The sequence below is a fragment of the Natrix helvetica genome (genome assembly GCF_964273705.1).
Source record: "Natrix helvetica genome assembly, chromosome: Z".
Lineage (NCBI taxonomy): Eukaryota > Metazoa > Chordata > Lepidosauria > Squamata > Natricidae > Natrix > Natrix helvetica.
In genome coordinates this window covers 135,554,544-135,572,309 of record NC_138554.1, presented here as the reverse complement: position 1 = coordinate 135,572,309, position 17,766 = coordinate 135,554,544, and the positions used below count along the sequence as shown (strand labels likewise).

Here is a 17,766-nt window from a genome sequence, read left to right as displayed (position 1 = left end):
ATTTTTGGCCTTCCTGGCCTCGAGAGCACTCTGCCAGCTGGAAACGGGTGGTGTGGGGCCTCCATGTGGCCCATTTTTGGCCAGCAGAGTGCTTCAGGAGGAATGGATTGGACTGGATTACAATTATGTGGCCTCAAGTAAGTGCCTGATCTGGATAGAAAACAAGCAATATCCTATGTTAAAACTACACTTTAATGCCAGATTTTTACCTACTTTAATCTATAATGAACAATCTATAATTGGCAGTCATTTCTATTTACTATCCTGGAAAATTACCTCTGCTTTTAGATCTTATATTATCACGTTATTTATGCTATTCTACTTTTATTATTTGTTTAATAAAAATGAAAAAGCAATTTACTATTAAACTATGGGGAATAAATTTAGAAATAAAAAGTTTAGCGGAGTATGAGGAATAAGTAATACATGTTTGCCTGTAATATCTGGTAGAAGAGATAGGAAAATGGTTATAATAAAGAACTGTGGAAAGAAAGGAGAAAGGGAAAAACGTATCTTGAACCCGTGTCAAACACCCACCATGGTCATGCTCACCTGGAGCATTCCCCCCCCCCCACATATTCTGGCCCTCCAAAGTCAAACACAACCCTGATGCGGCCCTCAATGAAATCAAGTTTGACACCCCTGCTCTAAACCAACCATGTCCAAACTTGACAACTTTGAAACTTGTAGACTTCAACTCCCAGAATTCCCCAGCCAGCATGAAGTCCACAAGTCTTAAAGATTGGATACCCCTTTTTCCTGATTTTTCTTGCTTTCCCAGACAGATGTTGTTATGGGCCTTAATACTTTAGACTAGGATTTGTCAAACTGGTTCACAGACCTTTTTAAGGATCCCCATGAACTTGAGAGTAAGAGGTTTTTCACTGGAGGTTTTTAAGAAGAGACTGTACAGCTAACTCTTCTCAAAATGTATAGGGTCTCCTGCTTGAGCAGGGAGTTGGACCAGAAGACTCCCATGGTCCCTTCCAGTTCTGTTGAGGGGGGAAATGTTGACTTGAATGCAATTAATTTTCTGCTAGAACTTTGCCTCTTGATCAGGGTTTCAGGGATTTTTTTTAATTAAATGAATCTCTTTAAAAGTTTTTAAAATTGGCTGTCAAACATGAAAATAGCACGGTCCCATCATGATGCAAGCTCCACTTGCTTCATATGTACATTTGATACCACTATGGATGTATAGGAGGGGCAGAATTTAAGATGTAATAGCCCCCCTCCCCTTTCTTCCCAACCCACCCCCTGTGGACATCTCTGCTCTCTTTTCTCCATGGCCGCAAGTCATGAAGTCTTCACCCTAAAAAAAGAAATCCTCTCCTATTATGGCAGTGCTTTTCAAACTTGGCTGCTTTAAGACATCTACGGAGTGCTTGGTGCTGAAGTAACTTCTGAAGTTACCTACTTTGCCAATGAACTTTCTGCAAGAAAACAGCCAAGCTCCGAGACCACCAAAGACTCTACCAAGTTCAACCCTGAGCTACATATTGATTTAAGATGTCTGGACTTCAACTCCCAGAATCCCTCAGCCTGGATGAGTGGACTCATCTCTTAGCCAGCATGGATGGACTTCAACTCCCAGAATTCTCCAACCAGCATGCTAAGCTGGGGAATTCTGGCAATTGAAATCCAGACCTCTTAAATTTGCAGGGTTGAAAAACATGGCATTTTGAGGCATTTTTTTAAGGATGGCATGGAGAGCACAGCATCCTAAAACTAGAATAGAAACATGCAAATGAAGACTGAATCATCCAGGCCAAAAGTATCTTAAAAGGTTAAATCATGGCAACGGGATCAAACTTTATTAAAACTGAGACATTTCGTTACTCATCCAAGTCACTTCTAAAGGCCTCAGTTTTAATAAACTGTGGTCCACTTTTTAAGAAGTGGAATTGAAAGGGGCCCCAAACATCTTGACTGGTTTCTTCATTGTGCTGGAAAACCCATTTATCTACCCATTGACGAGGGCAGTCTCCTTGATCAAAGAACAGGCTGTACATTCTCTCCCCTAACAGTTTATTCCAGGAACTGGATGGCTGGTGGTGGTATTAAGGGGAAGAAGGGGTTGGGGGGGGGGCATGTTGCTGCAGACTCTGAATGGTGGATCTCTCTTTTGTTCAGTCTGAGGATTTCTTCTCCTTGATTGATTCCCATGAGGGGAAGCCTCTGAAGCTAGTGGTCTATAACACAGAAACGGATTCCTGCCGAGAGGTTTTTGTAACCCCCAACGGAGCCTGGGGTGGAGAAGGAAGGTAGGACTTTAGAGTTATGTGAGTGAGTTATGAGATTGTGGGCAAGATCAGGCAGATGCTTGGCCTCCTAGTGCAGGGCTCTCCAACTTTGACAACTTTAAGCCTGGCGGACTTCAACTCCCAGAATTCCAGGAACTGGATGGCTGGTGGTAACAGATTTCTGTTGCTAAGCCAGGCAGTTGTTAAGAGAGTTGTTTTGCGACCTTTCTTGCCACAATTCTTGTTCATTGAATCACTGCAATTGTAGTGAAGTTGTTAAGTGAATCACTGCAGTTGTTAAGTTAGTAACACGGCTGTTAAGTGAATCCAGCTTCCCCACTGACTTTGCTTGTCAGAAGGTCACAAAAGGCGGTCATGTGATCTACTGCAACCATCATAAAAACTGCGAGTCAGTTGCCAAGGGTCGGAATTTTGATCACGTGGCCATGGGGCGCTGGGAGGTCATAATACATTTGGGAATAGTCCGTGAAGTTTTCTTTGGGGTGGGGGATGGTTGATTTGGGATTTCCCCCTTACAGTCTGCATTAAGTGCATAGAAAAACCACCACAACTCCCTTCTATTCCATTCTTCCTTCTTTGACATCAGTAGAATGTTTCAATAGATGTGCCATGCATGGGCAGAATCTTTCTCTCCGGCTGGCAGCATAATGGTTTTCTTGATGGCATGTTAGAAAACTACTTTTTTTACTCTCATGTAGAAAGGTAACCTAGAATCAAAATCACATGAACTATTATAAGGCCTCAGTAGGCTCACACAGCTTTATAAAACCTTAGCAGGCCCACAACTGGAATACTATACAATTTTGGTCACCACATTACAAAAAAAGATGTGGAGACTTTGGAAAAAGTACAGAGATGAGCAACTGATTAAAGACCTGGAGAATAAAACATATGAAGAACAATTGCCGGAACTGGGTATGGCCAGTTTAGAGAAAAGAAGGACCAGGGGTGACATGATAGCAGTCTTTCAGTATTCGGGAGTCTGTCACAAAGAAGAGGGGGTCAACCTATTCTCCAAAGCACCTGAAGGCAGGACAAGAAGCAACGAATAGAAACTAATCAAGGAGAGAACCAACCTAGAACTAAGGAGAAATTTCCTAACAGTGAGAACAATTAATCAGTGGAACATCTTGTCTCCAGAGGTTGTGGGTGCGCCAACGCTGGATACTTTTAGGAAGAGTTTGGACAATCATTTGTCTGGAATGGTATAATAACGTCCACACTAGATTACTATAATATAGCCCTTGGGGCACCAGCTAGTCTTCCAGTTACTGGCGGCATGCACATGCGATGATCAGCTGGCCGGCGGCATGCTCACGCCAGAAAACGGAATACCAGCTCTTCCAGTTTCATGCACAAAAGCCACCTGATCATCACGAGCGAATATGTGACAGAAACCCAGAAGAGGAATGGGTGACGCCGCACGTGCCAGGCAACATGGCTCCGCATGCCACTTCTGGCATGCATGCCGTAGGTTCGCCATCACATGTCTATAGAGTCTGTGGGGCGAAGACTTACTAGCGCTTTGCGATCACTGAAAAGTTTGAGTTTTCCTATACCATTATTTCCCATAGCAAAGGGGGGAGGGGGAAAAGTAGAGGGAAAAAGTAAACTGATTGCTTTATTCAAAGAAAAGAACATACCTAATTTATGTTTTCATTTGGAAACTGCTTCTGGATTTTGTACTTGTGATTGCAAAAAAAATAAGTGAAATTTTGATTTTGCTGATTAGATAGATTTGTTGTTGTTGTAGGAATGGCTAATACAGATAGTCCTTGACTTAACGACCAGAACAGAGCCCCAAATTTCTGTTGCTGAGTGAAACATTTGTTAAGCGAGTTTGCCCCATTTTATGACCTTTCTTGCCACAGTTGTTAAGTGAATGGCTACAGTTGTTAAGTTAGTAACACGACAGTCAAGTGAATCTGGCTTCCCCCGGTGATTTTGCTTGTCAGAAAGTCACAAAAGGGGATCACATAACCCCAGGACACTGCAACCGTCATAAATATGAATCAGTTGCCAAGCATCTGGATTTTGATCATGTGACCTTCGGGATGTTGCAACAGTCGTAAGTGCGAAAAACACTCAGGTTACTTTTTTGGGTGCCGTTGTAACTTTGAATGGTCACTAAACGAACTGTTGTAAGTCGAGGACTACCTGCACATATTGTGTAAAAGCAAAAAGTTGAGCCTTTAATATTATTTTTCCTTGTGCTAAAAAACCTTTTTTTCCCTTTTTCCCTTCTACCCCACCCCACACTTTTCCTTTTCTCCTCTTTTTCCTCCCCCTTGTTTCCCATTATTTTCATTTTCCTTTGTATTTTATAGTCGGATAAACTAATAAACATTTGAAGATGCAGAAAGTAGAGTTTCTCTTAATATTGTGGTTTCTGTTTGCAGTTTTAAAAATCAGAGTGTGCACCCTATTTCTGACAACATTTGCTTTTTTCTGCAGCTTAGGATGTGGCATTGGATACGGCTATCTGCACCGAATTCCCACACAGGCTGCTACCCCAAAGAGAGCGGCAGAGATCCTATCATCTTCGCCATCTGGAGACGTACCCCCAGAATCCCCAGCTAATGGCTACATGGAGGTAAGGAGGTTTCATTCTGGACATGGCTTAGTTACCATATTTTTATGACTATAAGATGCACCGGTGTATGACCGATCAAATTTCGAAGAGGAAAGTAAGAAAAAAAAGTTTTTGCCTTCCCTCAGCCCCAGCAGACACTCTGCAGGCTTCAGCAGGGCTGGGGCAAGGCAAAAACACCCCCCTTTTTGTCTTTTACCAGCCCTGCTGAAGCCTGCAGAGGGCTGCTGGGGCCTGAGGAAAGGCAAAAAAGCCTCGGTTTTTGTGAAAAACGGCCTGTTTTTCGCAAAACGGAATGCAGGGACTGGGCTTTGGGAGACCAAAAATGACTGTATTCGGTGTATAAGATGCACCAACATTTCCATGCTCTTTTTTTGGGGGGGGGGGTATGTCTTATGCTCTGAAAAATACTACTGTGCACTTTGTGAGCAAATTTATATCTGGAGGGAGTATCGCAGCCCTGCCGCAGCCACTTCCTCCAGTTTTTTAGCAGTTTTTTAATCCCTCCAGATTCTTTCTGCTGAAATCTGGAGGTTGGTAGCCCAAGAACCGTGGCATGAAATGCATTACATTTCTGATATTTCATTCACCACCTTCTCTGCTTTGCCTGAGTTATTTTTAGGAGGTCTAAATATTCTGGTGAATGTTTATGCTGCTTTGGTAAGACCACAAATGGAATACTGCATCCAATTTTGGTCACGTGATACAAAAGAAGATACTGAGACTATGAAGAGTGCAGAAAAGATCAAAAAGATTAGGAGTCTGGAAGCTAAAGTATACAGTGCAGGAACAGGGTCTGTCTATTTAACGAAAGGGAGGACTAGGGGTGACATGATAGCAGTCTTCCAATATCTCAGGGGTTGCCCCAAAGAAGAGGAAGTCAAGCTATTCTGCAAAGCACCTGGAGGCAAAACAAGAAGCAACAGATGGAAACTCGTCAAGGAGAGAAGCAACCTGGAACTAAGGAGAAATTTCTTGACAGCTTCTGAAAGAGAAGAGAGTCGATGTAATTCCCATCTCTTTTCTATTTCTGGTAAATAATACCCCCACCCTGCCACACTGCAGGTAGTCTTCACTTAATGTAAAGTAGAGAAGATTTGCATTTTAGGACCTAAGGAATTCCCTGTCCCAATTACAGATAATCCTCAACTTACAACAGTACATTTGGTGACCGTTTCAGGTTACAATAGCATTGAAAAAAGTTACTCACGACCGTTTTTCATACTTCCATACTGTTGTAGCATCTCCAGGGTTACATGATCAACATTTGGATGCTTCGTATACATATTTATGACGGTTGCAGTGTCCCAAAGACATGTGATCCCCTTTTGCAACCTTCTGACGAGCAAAGTCAACAGGGAAGCCAGATTCATTTAACAACCGTGTTGCTGACTTTACAACTGCAGGGATTCGCTTGACAACTTTGGCAAGAAAGATTGTAAAATGGGGCAAAGCTCATTTAACAAATGTCTCACAGCAACAGAAAGTCCGGGCTGAATTATGGTCATAAATAGAGAACCATCTGTACTGTCATCTTAACCCAGTCATTTCTTAAACATAGGTTAGTCCAGTATGAAGGTTAAGATGCTGGACTAGGAGACATAAATTCAGTTCTCCGGACAACGATGGAATTCCCTGAGAAATTCTGGGCCTGTTGCTCTCTTATTTAGCCCAGCCTGCCTCACAGGGTTGTTGTGGAGAAAAAAGGAGTGCGCCATCCAACATGGTGAGGACTGAGAGAAAGGCAGGATGTAAAATCTAATCAACAATGCATTTGATTGGCCAAACTGTAATCATGTTATAGTTTAGAACAGAGGTCTTCAAACTTGGCAACTTTTAAGACTTGTGGACTTTAACTCCAGCTGGCTGGAGAATTCTGGGAGTTGAAGTCCACAAGTCTTAAAGTTGCCAAATTTGGGGACCCCTGGTTTAGAATAGTCTGTGAACTCATCCATCCTCCTGTGTTGTTCGGCAGAGAAAGAAGGTTTCTAGAGGGCAACCAAATGGCAGTGGGGTAAGATCACAGGCAGTCAAAATGGATTCGTTTATTTTAGGCTTCCTTGATGGCACCTCACCCCACACCTGAAGAAACCGACAGCTTGGGTTACATCTCCAGTCAAAGTGTGACTCCCTATTCATTAGAAAATTCCCTGCACCTTCCTCCTCCTCCTCCTCCTCCTCCTCCTGTCCAGAGAGTCATGGATCCAGGTAATTCAATATCTCTCCTTTTTTTAAAAAAAAAATCCTATCCGTGCTAACATTTATGGGGGGTAAGTAGCCCAGCATCTCAAAGAGATACCTGGTTGGGCAAAGCACTTGAGAAGTAACATCAGGGCAACATCTGCAGATATATGAATTGAATTTGTTGGCCTCTGACTAGACCAGAGGTGTCAAAGCCCAAGCTCAAGCCCGCGGGCCAGATACGGCCCATGAGGTGCTTAAATCCAGCTGGCGGGGTCGGCCTGGAAATCTCAATAGACCAGCCCGCAGTGCCTCTGCTGGCTAAAACAAGCCACGTGGGCCCCCCACGGGCCTTGTTTTTGCCCTCCATGGCCTCCTGCAGCACTTTTTGCTGAAAACGGGCCAAAAACAGGGTGTTTTCCCGTGCGCTGCTTGGAGACTCCAAGCAAGGGTTAAATTCTGTCCTTCTGCCCAATGGACTGGATTGAAATTCTTGACCACACCTCCTGGTCTCCTAGTATCTTCAGTTTTTCAATTCAGTCCATTGCCCATTAGGATATCTTTTTAGTCTCTCCTGAGACTTTTCTTCTTTTTCTTACCTGTATCCTTTACAACATTCGGTTCCATTTTATTCTTTATTTGTTCTTTGCCTAGACCTTTTTTTCCTTCTAGCAGCATTAAGTTCCTTCGCCTCTCTGCATCGCGACAGAGAGGCTTGGCTATCCAGGCGTCCCAGGGTAATCCGGGCACTGGGAGCTGCTAGCCAGCTGGCTCTCTACCACCGGGGTTTCGGCGAGCCACCGAAGTCTTCAGCGGAGGTGAGCTTTTGGAGCAGAGCGACAGCCGGCTTTTCCCTCCACAGCAGAGGCAGCGTGGTGCTTCCCTGGGTGCCACCATCTTGCGCCACCCCCTTACGACGGCCATTTTCGAGCAGCAAAGTTTCCCGCCGTTTGCACAATTGCCGCGTTTTCTCAATGGCGGCTGGAGAGTCAAGGCGGCAATCGTAGCGCTCTCTTGAAACGGTGGGAATTTTGAGCTATTTCGGAGGTTTCTCTGGCTGAGGCCACCCTCCACGTCTAGCCTTTCAATCTCTGGCGCACTCCTTCACAGTCCTCTTCCCCCAGCAGCGTTAAACTGTGTCCCGTTGGCGCACACTTGCCCTGCTTCCCAGCGAATTGCCAGCCGTCGCACTACTTGCCAGATCTCTGCCTGACCACCGCAGAAGCCGTCAACCACCATGGCGGATGAGATCTTCGTGGATCCCCTTCCGACAGGCCAGTCTCCCAATCCGACAGGGCCCTATCTCAGGAAGGCGGGCAGGGCTGCTAGGGAAGCCATTGGGGGGGACCAAGACCAGCAAGCCTTATTCCAGGCAGCCATCTAAGGCACAGGAAAAGGATGCTTCCAGACCCCAGAAGGCCCTGGAGAAAGAATTTCCAAAGGCAGATAGTGGCACAAGTCCACCAGCAAGATCAGCCAGGAAGCCCTATTGGTCAGGATCCAGTTGGGGCCCCCTCTCCTCCTCCCACTATCTCTGAGTGTGGGGTTTTTTCAGAGAGGTTTCTCTCTCCAGGGGGTCCAGTTCCCCTCCCCCCCCTGGGGGAGGTGCAGACCTATTTGAGTGCGACCTACTTTCTGATAGGGAGGGTTCCCCTCCTCCTGTTCCTTTAGCCAGGGATCCCACTCTCAGGCTTACTGTGGCGGGGACCCGCCCGGTAGAAGACCTGGACCCAGGCCTCTCATCAGAAATGAGGCAGGTGATTGCTACAGCAATCTCTCAGGGGATAGCTGAGGGCCTCCAAAGGCGCCACAGGTTCCACAGCCAGCTCCTCCGATTGCTCAGGCCGCTCCAGCGCCTCAGGCCCCTCTAGCTCTGCAGCCCCCTCAGGGCCCTGGAGAGCAACAGTGCCCCCACAGGCCTTCATCTCCGCCCCCATCGGTGGCCAGTGCTGAATCGATTTGGGAGGATGAGGATGTGGGGGGGAGGGTCATGACTTATTGGATGATGAGAACCACATTCCAGATAAACCAGCCTTTGCTGGATTGTTTCAACCATCTCTGTTCAAATCAATCCTGTTCAAGGCCAAGGTGTCCACCCACATGGAGGTGGCAGTGCCTCCAGATCAGGCAGCTGCAGATCCTATGGATCACAGTAAAGGCCTGTTCGATGAGAAGGTCCCCGCTCAGGAAATCGTCCCTTCTCCCAAACTCTTTAAAGATGTAGTCCAATGCCAGTGGGTCCAACCTGGGACCCTGGCCACCCTTGGTGGTAATGATAAACGCCTTTACTCAGTGGATCCTACCATGGAAGAGCTTCTTAAGCTTCCTTCCATTGATCCTCCAGTTCAGGCTCTCACTTCCTCTCAGTGCTCCCACTGGACCTTCTAGAGGAACTTAAGGTGGAGGACAAAAGAGCTGAACGGGCTTGTCACAAAACCCATCGTCGCAGTTTAGGCCATTAAAGCGGCCACCTCCGCCTCATTCTTCAATAGGGCCACAGTTGCCTGGCTTCACCAGGTACTCACTAGGCTCCCGGCAGGGGACGCCAGACTGCAGCATGATGTAAACAAAATTGTAGCTGCGGTGGAATATTCTGCAGATGCCACCCTTAACATGGCAAAGTTTGCTTTGCGCGCCATGTCCTCTAATGTCACCTGTCATAGACTCTTATGGGTACGCCATTGTAATGCGGATATGCGTTCGAAGTGGAAGATTGTTTCCACTCCCTTTAAAGGGGGCAAGTTATTTGGGGAGGCCCTTGACTCAGTTTTAGTTGAGAACAAGGATAAGCAGAAGGTGATGCCCACGGGTTTCAGGAAACCGGACCACAGGTCGGCCTCCTTCTCCCGCAGGCAGGCTTCTCGCCCAGCTGATCCTCCAAACAACAACTCCTCCTTTCAGCGTTCCTACGCTCAAGGGATGGATCGCAATCAGGATCGACAGCCATTTTGGGACAGGGCCCGTCAGCAGCCCTACTCCCGGCGTCCCTTTCAGGGAGGATTTGGAAACAAGCCCTTCCGTCAGAACAAGTGACCACCATCCCAATCCTCCCATAGGGTCGCGGCTCCAACTCTTTGCCGCCCAGTCGGAGGAGATTACCTTGGATGCGTGGGTGCTTCAAACGATTCAGATAGGCCTCACTCTGGAATTCCTCTTCCCCCCTCCACGCCACTTCATTCATTGCCCGACTCCCAGATGCCCCACGAAGAGGGGTCTCATGGAGGCCAAGATCCATCACCTCAAAAAAGATCAGGGCCATAGAAATGGTTCCCCCAGGGCAAGAACGCAGGGGGTTCTATTCCATTCTTTTTCTAGTGCCCAAAAGCTCGGTGTGTGTGTGTGTGTGTAGAGCAATACTAGATTTAAATGAGCTGAACTATTATGTGGCCTACAAAAAGTTCAAAATGCAGTCCCTCCATTCCATCTTGGGCTGCATTCGTCAAGGGGACTTCCTAACATCAATAGACTTGAAGGAGGCATACCTCCACTTCCCCATCAGGCCCGAGCACAGGCGCTACCTAAGATTCTTCTATGCCGGGACCCACTTTCAGTACAGGGCTCTTCCATTTGGCCTGTCGTCAGCCCCAAGGATGTTTATGAAGACCCTGTCTGCAGTTGCTGCCCATCTAAGGTTGCAACCGATTCGCCTACAGTGTTACCTAGATGACATCTTGATTCAGTCGCCGGCGCAAGCAACACGAGATCTATGCATCACCATGTGGACGTTGCAGAATCACGGTTTTACCATCAACCTCAAAAAGAGCCACCTGACTCCAGTCACCAGGATTCAGCACCTGGGGACCGTGATCAGACACCATCTTGCCAAGTTTTCCTGTCACGGACCGTGTTGAAAGCCTCTGGGAACTGGTCCGAAAGTTTTGCCTCTCCCCCAGCACTCGCATTGTCACCCTGTCACAATTGCTGGGGAAGATGAACTTGTGTCTCTTGATTGTTCCTTGGGCGAGATTCCATATGAGAGATCTGCAATGGTTTCTCTTGCCAATGCAGAGAGCGAAGACCAGCAATTCACCGGTCAAGGTACGTCTACCCACCAAAGTCATTCGTTCTCTACGGTGGTGGCTTTCACCAGCCCTCCTGAAAGGGACTTGTTTCAAGGAATCGCCCAGACTGAACGTCACAACCGCTGCCAGCCTCTTCGGCTGGGGAGCTCACTTGCACACCCTAGTGGCTCAAGGACAGTGGTCAGCTTGCGATCTCTCGCACAACATCAACTGGTTGGAGCTGAGGGCGGTCAGGCTAGCGTTTTGCAAGTTCCAGCACTGCATCCAACATCACCATGTCCTTGTCCTCACCGACAATGTGGCAACAAAGGCGCACATAAATTGCCAAGGGGGTACCAGGTCCCGGTCCCTCATGACGGAGGCGGAGGCGATTGGTCAGTGGGCGGAACAACATCTACAATCCATTCGGGCGGAGCACATCTCCGGAGTGAACAACGTCCAGGCAGACTGGCTGAGCCGCACCAGACTAGACAACTCGGAGTGGCGCCTCCATCCACGCCTCTTTCACCAAATATCTCAAAGGTTTGGTCATCCCCTGGTCAACCTGTTCACCACTCCGGAGAACGCTCAGCTTCCCCGCTTTTTCACCAGATTCCAATGTCCCCGGGCGGAAGGGGTCAATGACCTCCGATCCACCTGGCCCCTGGGGCTGCTCTACGCCTTCCCTCCACTGGCGCTCATTCCCAGACTGATCAGGAAGATTCTGGAGGAGCAGGCAGAGGTTCTTGTGGTGGCTCCATACTAGCCCCGACAGACTTGGATTGCCGATCTGACGTGTCTGTCCATCGCACATCCCTGAAGGATTCCTCAGGAGTCAGTCTTTCTCAGCCAGGGAGTGGTTACTCATCCGGAGCCCCAGTGGCTCAAGCTAACCGTATGGTACTTGAGAGAGACCTCCTGAGGAGAGCCAACTATTCTATCAAGGTGATCAACACCATCCAAGCCTCCAGACGAGCCTCCACCTCGTGGATCTATGATGCCACCTGGACCACCTTTGCTAGCTGGTGCACAACACACCATCTTCAACCAACAGCCCCTTCCCCGCTTCAAATCCTAGATTTTCTACAGAAGGGCCTTGATAGGGGTCTAGCCGTTAACATCTTACGACGCCAAGTAGCAGCCTTGTCCACGGTGCTCTCCAATGGCAACCATCAACCACTCAGCAGGCACCCGGAAGTACGCAGCCTCCAACCTGAGTCCCCAGGCTGTCCATCATTATCCTTCCTGGGATCTTGCCACTGTGTGCAGGGTGCTCACTGCCACCCCCCCTTGAGCCATTACGTCATGCGTCCTTACGACACCTGTCTCTTAAAACTGCCTTCCTTGTTGCCATTACTTTAGCCCACAGGATTTCGGAAATTGCAGCTCTATCGGTCTGGGACGATTTGTGTACTCTCCACCCAGAGACAGAGGTGTCCTCCGTCTCGATCCATCGTTTGTACTAAAAATTAATTCATATTTTCACCGTGTCCAGGAGGTTGTCATCCCAGACTTTTGCCCATGCCCAAATCACCCGAGGGAGCGTCGTTGGCACTCTCTCGATGTTCGAAGGGCAGTCAAGAGGTACATCAGATGCACGGCTCCCCCATCGTCAATCAGAGGCCTTGTTTTTCGCTTTTCAACCGACCTCGTTGGGTGGGAAGGTCACCTCGTCCACCATTGGGAGATGGATCAAGGCTTGCATCTCCCTGGCCTACGAACAGCATGGCAGGCCCGTTCCTTCTTGAGTGACGGCACATTCCACACGCAGCGTGGCCACGATGGCGGCCTAGGCCACTCAGGCATCGGTCGAGGAGATCTGCAAAGCGGCGACTTGGGTGTCCCCGTCGTTATTTGTCAGACACTACATACTGGACAAATTTGCATCCGCAGATGCGGCCTTTGGCAGGAGAGTGCTGCAGGCTGTTGTTTCTGAGATGCATTAGGGTTGGGTTGTTACTCTTTGTTGTTCCCACCCTTGGACATTTCTTTGCTTGGGTATGTCCCTTGCTTGCACTCTCCAAGCAGTGCACGGGAAAATGACCATTGGCTTACCTGAAGGGTCCTTTTCCATGCGCTGCGGGAGAGTCAAATCCCGCCCTGAAGTTATCTCCTTTCCATCAAAGTTGTTCTTACTTTTCATCTGTGGACGTTGTTTGGAAGGATGGAACATTGACATTGACTTGACATTGACTTACCTTTCGGGACCATGCCTTCATTGAAAAACTGAAGATACCGGGAGACCAGGAGGCGTGGTCAAGAATTTCAGTCCAGTCCATTGGATTGGATTGAATTTAACCCTTGCTTGGACTCTCCCGCAGCTCACGGAAAAGGACCCTTCAGGTAAGCCAATGGTCATTTGTGCCAGCAGTGAGCTGCACGTTGTGTTCGTCCCATCTCTTCCCTCCCCCCACGCTGGCCGGCGGAGGAGAACTACAATGCTGTCAAAGAAATCCAGTTTTGACATCCCTGGACTAGACAAACGTGCAAGATATTTTTCCTGCAGAGAACGAATAAGTGTGCAAGATGCAGCGAGAACATTGCCACCCCAAAGGCTCATTTGCTCAGCTTTCAGATTCTTTTCCTTCCAGAATCCTTTCCTCTACATTTTCACACCCATGTCCCCTTTAACGACTGAGAATTTTCTAGCATCTTCCAACCACGGCTGAGCTGTATGGAATCAATTCTTCTCGCTCTTATTTTGGTACAGCACTGTTCCAGTAGACCCTCAAGTCACTCATACATACTTAACTGAGTACGCTAAACCAGGATGGCCCACGCTCATTTATACAAGCCAAAAGGAACGAAGGCGCTAGCAGTGTATCTCCCTGATGTTCAGTGCAGTTGTATCCAAGAGGAAGCCGGAATATTCTTTGTGCTGTTAAAATGGTTTTGGTTCTGTTTAGCTTATCTGATGGTTTTGTCAGGCGCATTTTTTTTCTTTCCTTTCATTTTTTTTCTTCTCCCTGCAGATTTTATAGATATGTCTGGAGCTTCTTTTCCTGAATTAATTGATTTAGTAAAAACAGCCCACGTGCCTTCCTCTCCTCCTTTCACCTTATCAGATGTTTTGGAAGCTTCTGGCAGCTTATCCACATATAGTGAAACTCCTTCATATTTTGGTAAGCAGAGTTGGAAGCTTTTGGGCCTGAAAAGATAAAATTTCTGGCATGTCTAAAATACAGCTAGTCCTTACAATCAGAGTTGGGACCAGAATTTCTATTGTTTAAGGAAGGAATATCCAAACTTGGGAATTTTAAAAAGATGGTTGTAAGAGTTGACTATCTAAAAAAAAACCACATCTCCTTCAAGCTCAACTCCTAGGACTTTTGTGCATTTCTTAGCAATATAGAAGTGATTTTTCATTACTTTTTCCTCGTATTTTCTTTCAGATCCCGAGTCTACCTTACCTTGCTGCTGTAGGATTTCTTGGTGCTCTCCTATCTAAATAATAACTAATAACATACTACTGCTAGTTTTTTTAGACTAGCCAAAGTTCGCCACTGTGGGCCAAATTTTAGTATTTCAAGATAATTTTTTTTAAAAAAATGCTTTTTTTTGGGGGTAGCATCTTAAAAGACTTGAATTCTTTCCAGCATAATTAACAAAAGGCAATATTGTATAGATTTAACTAAGCTTGCTTGTTTCTCCCACTTCCCCACCTCGTAAAGCGGACATCTAAACAAGCACTGCATATGATTGAACAGCTTTATAAACTTTATTGAGAAGAGAGAGAGAGGGAGGGGGGGGGGAAAAAGAGAGTGAACCATTTCCCACTCTTGTTTTTATAAGTTGAAAGATGGTGAGTGGGAGAGGAAGAAGGCCCTTGGTGATTATGAGAGGGACCCCACGGGGATGCTAAAATGTTTGTGCGATTCTGTGAAAAATGTCATCTTTTTTCAGCGCCATTGTAACTTCAAATGGTGACTAAATAGAGACTGTTCATTGTAAGTCGAGGACTACCTGTGCTACAAACATTTGTGTGTGTATGTTTTTTTAGATCAGGCCTCTCTTCCGTTCTCAGAAGAATCGGTATGTCTTCAAGCAGACGAGAGCTGTCATCCCGAATTCCTGGAGGGAAGGCCTTCCGTGTCTCCTCCGCCAGCCCTTCTTATGGACGTGACTCCAGAGGCACCATCTGGACTGGATGCTGACGCTCAGGGAACTGTCCAACACCTAAGTGGGGTTGAGACCCCCATGCCACCCAAAACAGACAGCAACAATGACAAAAGTGCCCAGGAATTGATGGATGAAGCCAAAGAGGCCTAGCTTTTCAGAGGACATATTTCACCTTTGGGCTTTAAAGCGGCTATTGGCACTGGAAAGCCCTAGCTTTTAATGTGCTGCGGAAACATTTGATTGGTTTCTGAATCACGGTAGAATTCAGCTTCCTTCAATCACACTAATGGACTCTGGGGCCTGTATACCCATGTTAGTTCTGCTTAGTGGTAATACTAATGATCGGAGTTCAGAAACAGTTCTTTTCTGAAGTTCTTTTTTTTTAAAGAGCTTTTTGTCTCCAGTTGCTCATACATTTGAAAAAAGGAAAGGCTCTGTGAGCAATATCAGCTGCACCATAGCATTACCAGAGAGACAATGTAGGAATTTGTGGGGGGACTTTGAGACTTTAAAAAAAAAAAATCTTAAAAGAGGTGCCTTAAGCCTCTCTCTGGCTTAGTGTACCTGTTTTGCTCTATATTTTCTTCCCAAATCCCATCCTCCCCCAAGAAAACCTATACTTCAGTTCCCAGAACTCCTGAGCCAGATGGCTCAGCAATTTTGGGAGTTGAAGTCCACATGTTGTAAAGTTGCCATATAGTTGTCCACTCCTGCCTTACCGTAAGGCTTTTAGCCAAGTGCAGCTGATAAGGAATGCAGGAAAACTCCTTATAGTAGGTGTGGCTTTCCAGCTCCCAGAATTCGTGAGCCAGCTGGCTCAGGAATTCTGGGAGTTGCACATGCTGTATGATTGCCATAGTTGATCATCCCTGACTTAAGGTAAGGCTTTTAAGCTCAGGGAAGGGTTTTTTCTTTTTTTGCAAATTTAATTGTTTCTGTTACCTCTGTCCTATCCCATTGACTTGAGATTATTTTCTTTGAAAAGTTTTGACTTAGAATTTTAATAGGAAGAATATGATCTTTTACTCTTAAAATCACACCTCACCCATAATAAAAATCAACCCGTTTAATCTTCTTTGACCCATTTGAGTCTCTGCCCTGCATCCAAGGCTTTCTGAAATGTGTGAGCAGAATTAAGACCCCAATGCAAGGCTGCCAAAGTCTGTTTCTTTCCCTGACCCCAGCAGATTCCATGAATGGGATGGTTTGGGTTTCAGGAACAGAGGTGGCCACATGTAAAAGAATGCAATCTCATTATGTAGGTACATTGGACTTGGAATTTCCCCTAGCCTCCGGTTTATCTTTCCGCCCCAGAAAGCTATAATCATTATTTGCTGCTGCAGAAAGTTTATATGCCACCCCATGAACTCTTGGAATAGTAGCTGAAAAATCAAAGGATACTATGTAGGGTTTTTAATTTCTGTTTAAAACTAGGAGTTGTTGCTTCATGCTGTGCTAGAGGCCTGGTTTCTTACTGTCAAGCTACTGTATGTCTTGGTGAGAGGTGTTAGTCAATGGCACTAAATCAATAATACATAATTTGAGGTGCGTGCTACCAAGCCATCTTGCAATGCAGTGGTGCTTCTTAAAAGTGGAAGCATTATTTTCTGCTAATATGGAAAGTGAGTTTCTCAATCTCAGCCACTTTAAGAAGCATGGACTTCTAACTCTTAGAATTCCCTAGCCAGCACAGACAGGCTGGAGAATTCTGGGAGTTGAAGTCCCTGCATCTTAAAAGTGGTTGAGGTTGAGAATCATTGACCTACATGCAGGAATGGGCTTTCAAGGATCATTTTCTGTTGGTTCTGAAATTGATTTAGTTATTTTTAAAGATTGCAAAAGTTTCCCATCTTTGTTTTAAGAGATTTATTCTAACCGGAAGCCATTTTATTGTTTTTGGAATTTCTTCTAACTTGGTACGTTGTCAGCTACTAAAGTCTTGCAACGATTTACAGTGGAATGTGTATTATCTTGTGAAACCAGTCCTAAATCGAAAGTTTGACAGTAGCAGGCCCATATAAAAGTGAACTGAACAAAATAAAGTTCCATTCGCTTACACCGAGTGGCCCAGCAGGGACTCTGACATTAAATTCCTACCTCAAAATCCCATCGACTTATTAATACTACGGATCGTTTGAAAAGAAGGTATCTTTGACCATTTCTCAATGTCAGCAGCTTTAGGATAGGCAAACTTCAACTCCTACCTAGGATGTTAGCTGGGGATTTCGGGGAGTTAAAAAATGTCTTAATCTATGTGGAGATTTACGGGAGTTGGTTCTTCAACTCTCCCTGCCTCCTGCCATTTATGGCTTTTTAAATAAAGGAGCAATTATTGGCCAGAAACCAACTGGCAGCCATAACAGTGTTCCGTGTGAATAGGGTGAACGCTGAAGTCCATGCCAGCAAACCATCTGGACGAGAGCTGCATTTGTCGTTGTTTTACAAGCAGCCTGCTGTGCTGGCTGGAGGATTCTGGGAAGTCCAAAGGACTTAAAAGTCGCCAAGGTTGAGAAACACTGTCCTATGCCCAATGAATACTTTTAGTTATGCTGAAAGTTGAAAACATTTTCATACAGCAGATCTTACACATTCTGCTTTTTGGAACAGTGAA

The 17,766-nt window shown here is 46.2% G+C and overlaps 1 protein-coding gene across 1 annotated transcript in view; it reads left to right on the top strand.

The window, feature by feature from the left end:
* GORASP1 (golgi reassembly stacking protein 1) overlaps window positions 1-17,105 on the top strand; it is a 31,673-nt gene extending 14,568 nt beyond the window's left edge. Inside the window, exons 5-9 of the mRNA XM_081970182.1 lie at window positions 2,134-2,264; window positions 4,719-4,857; window positions 6,909-7,062; window positions 14,009-14,158; window positions 15,037-17,105. Coding sequence (XP_081826308.1) covers window positions 2,134-2,264; window positions 4,719-4,857; window positions 6,909-7,062; window positions 14,009-14,158; window positions 15,037-15,305 — 843 coding nt within the window. The 3' untranslated portion in view covers window positions 15,306-17,105. The remainder of the gene's footprint in view (window positions 1-2,133; window positions 2,265-4,718; window positions 4,858-6,908; window positions 7,063-14,008; window positions 14,159-15,036) is intronic.
* The last annotated feature ends 661 nt before the right edge of the window (window positions 17,106-17,766 follow it).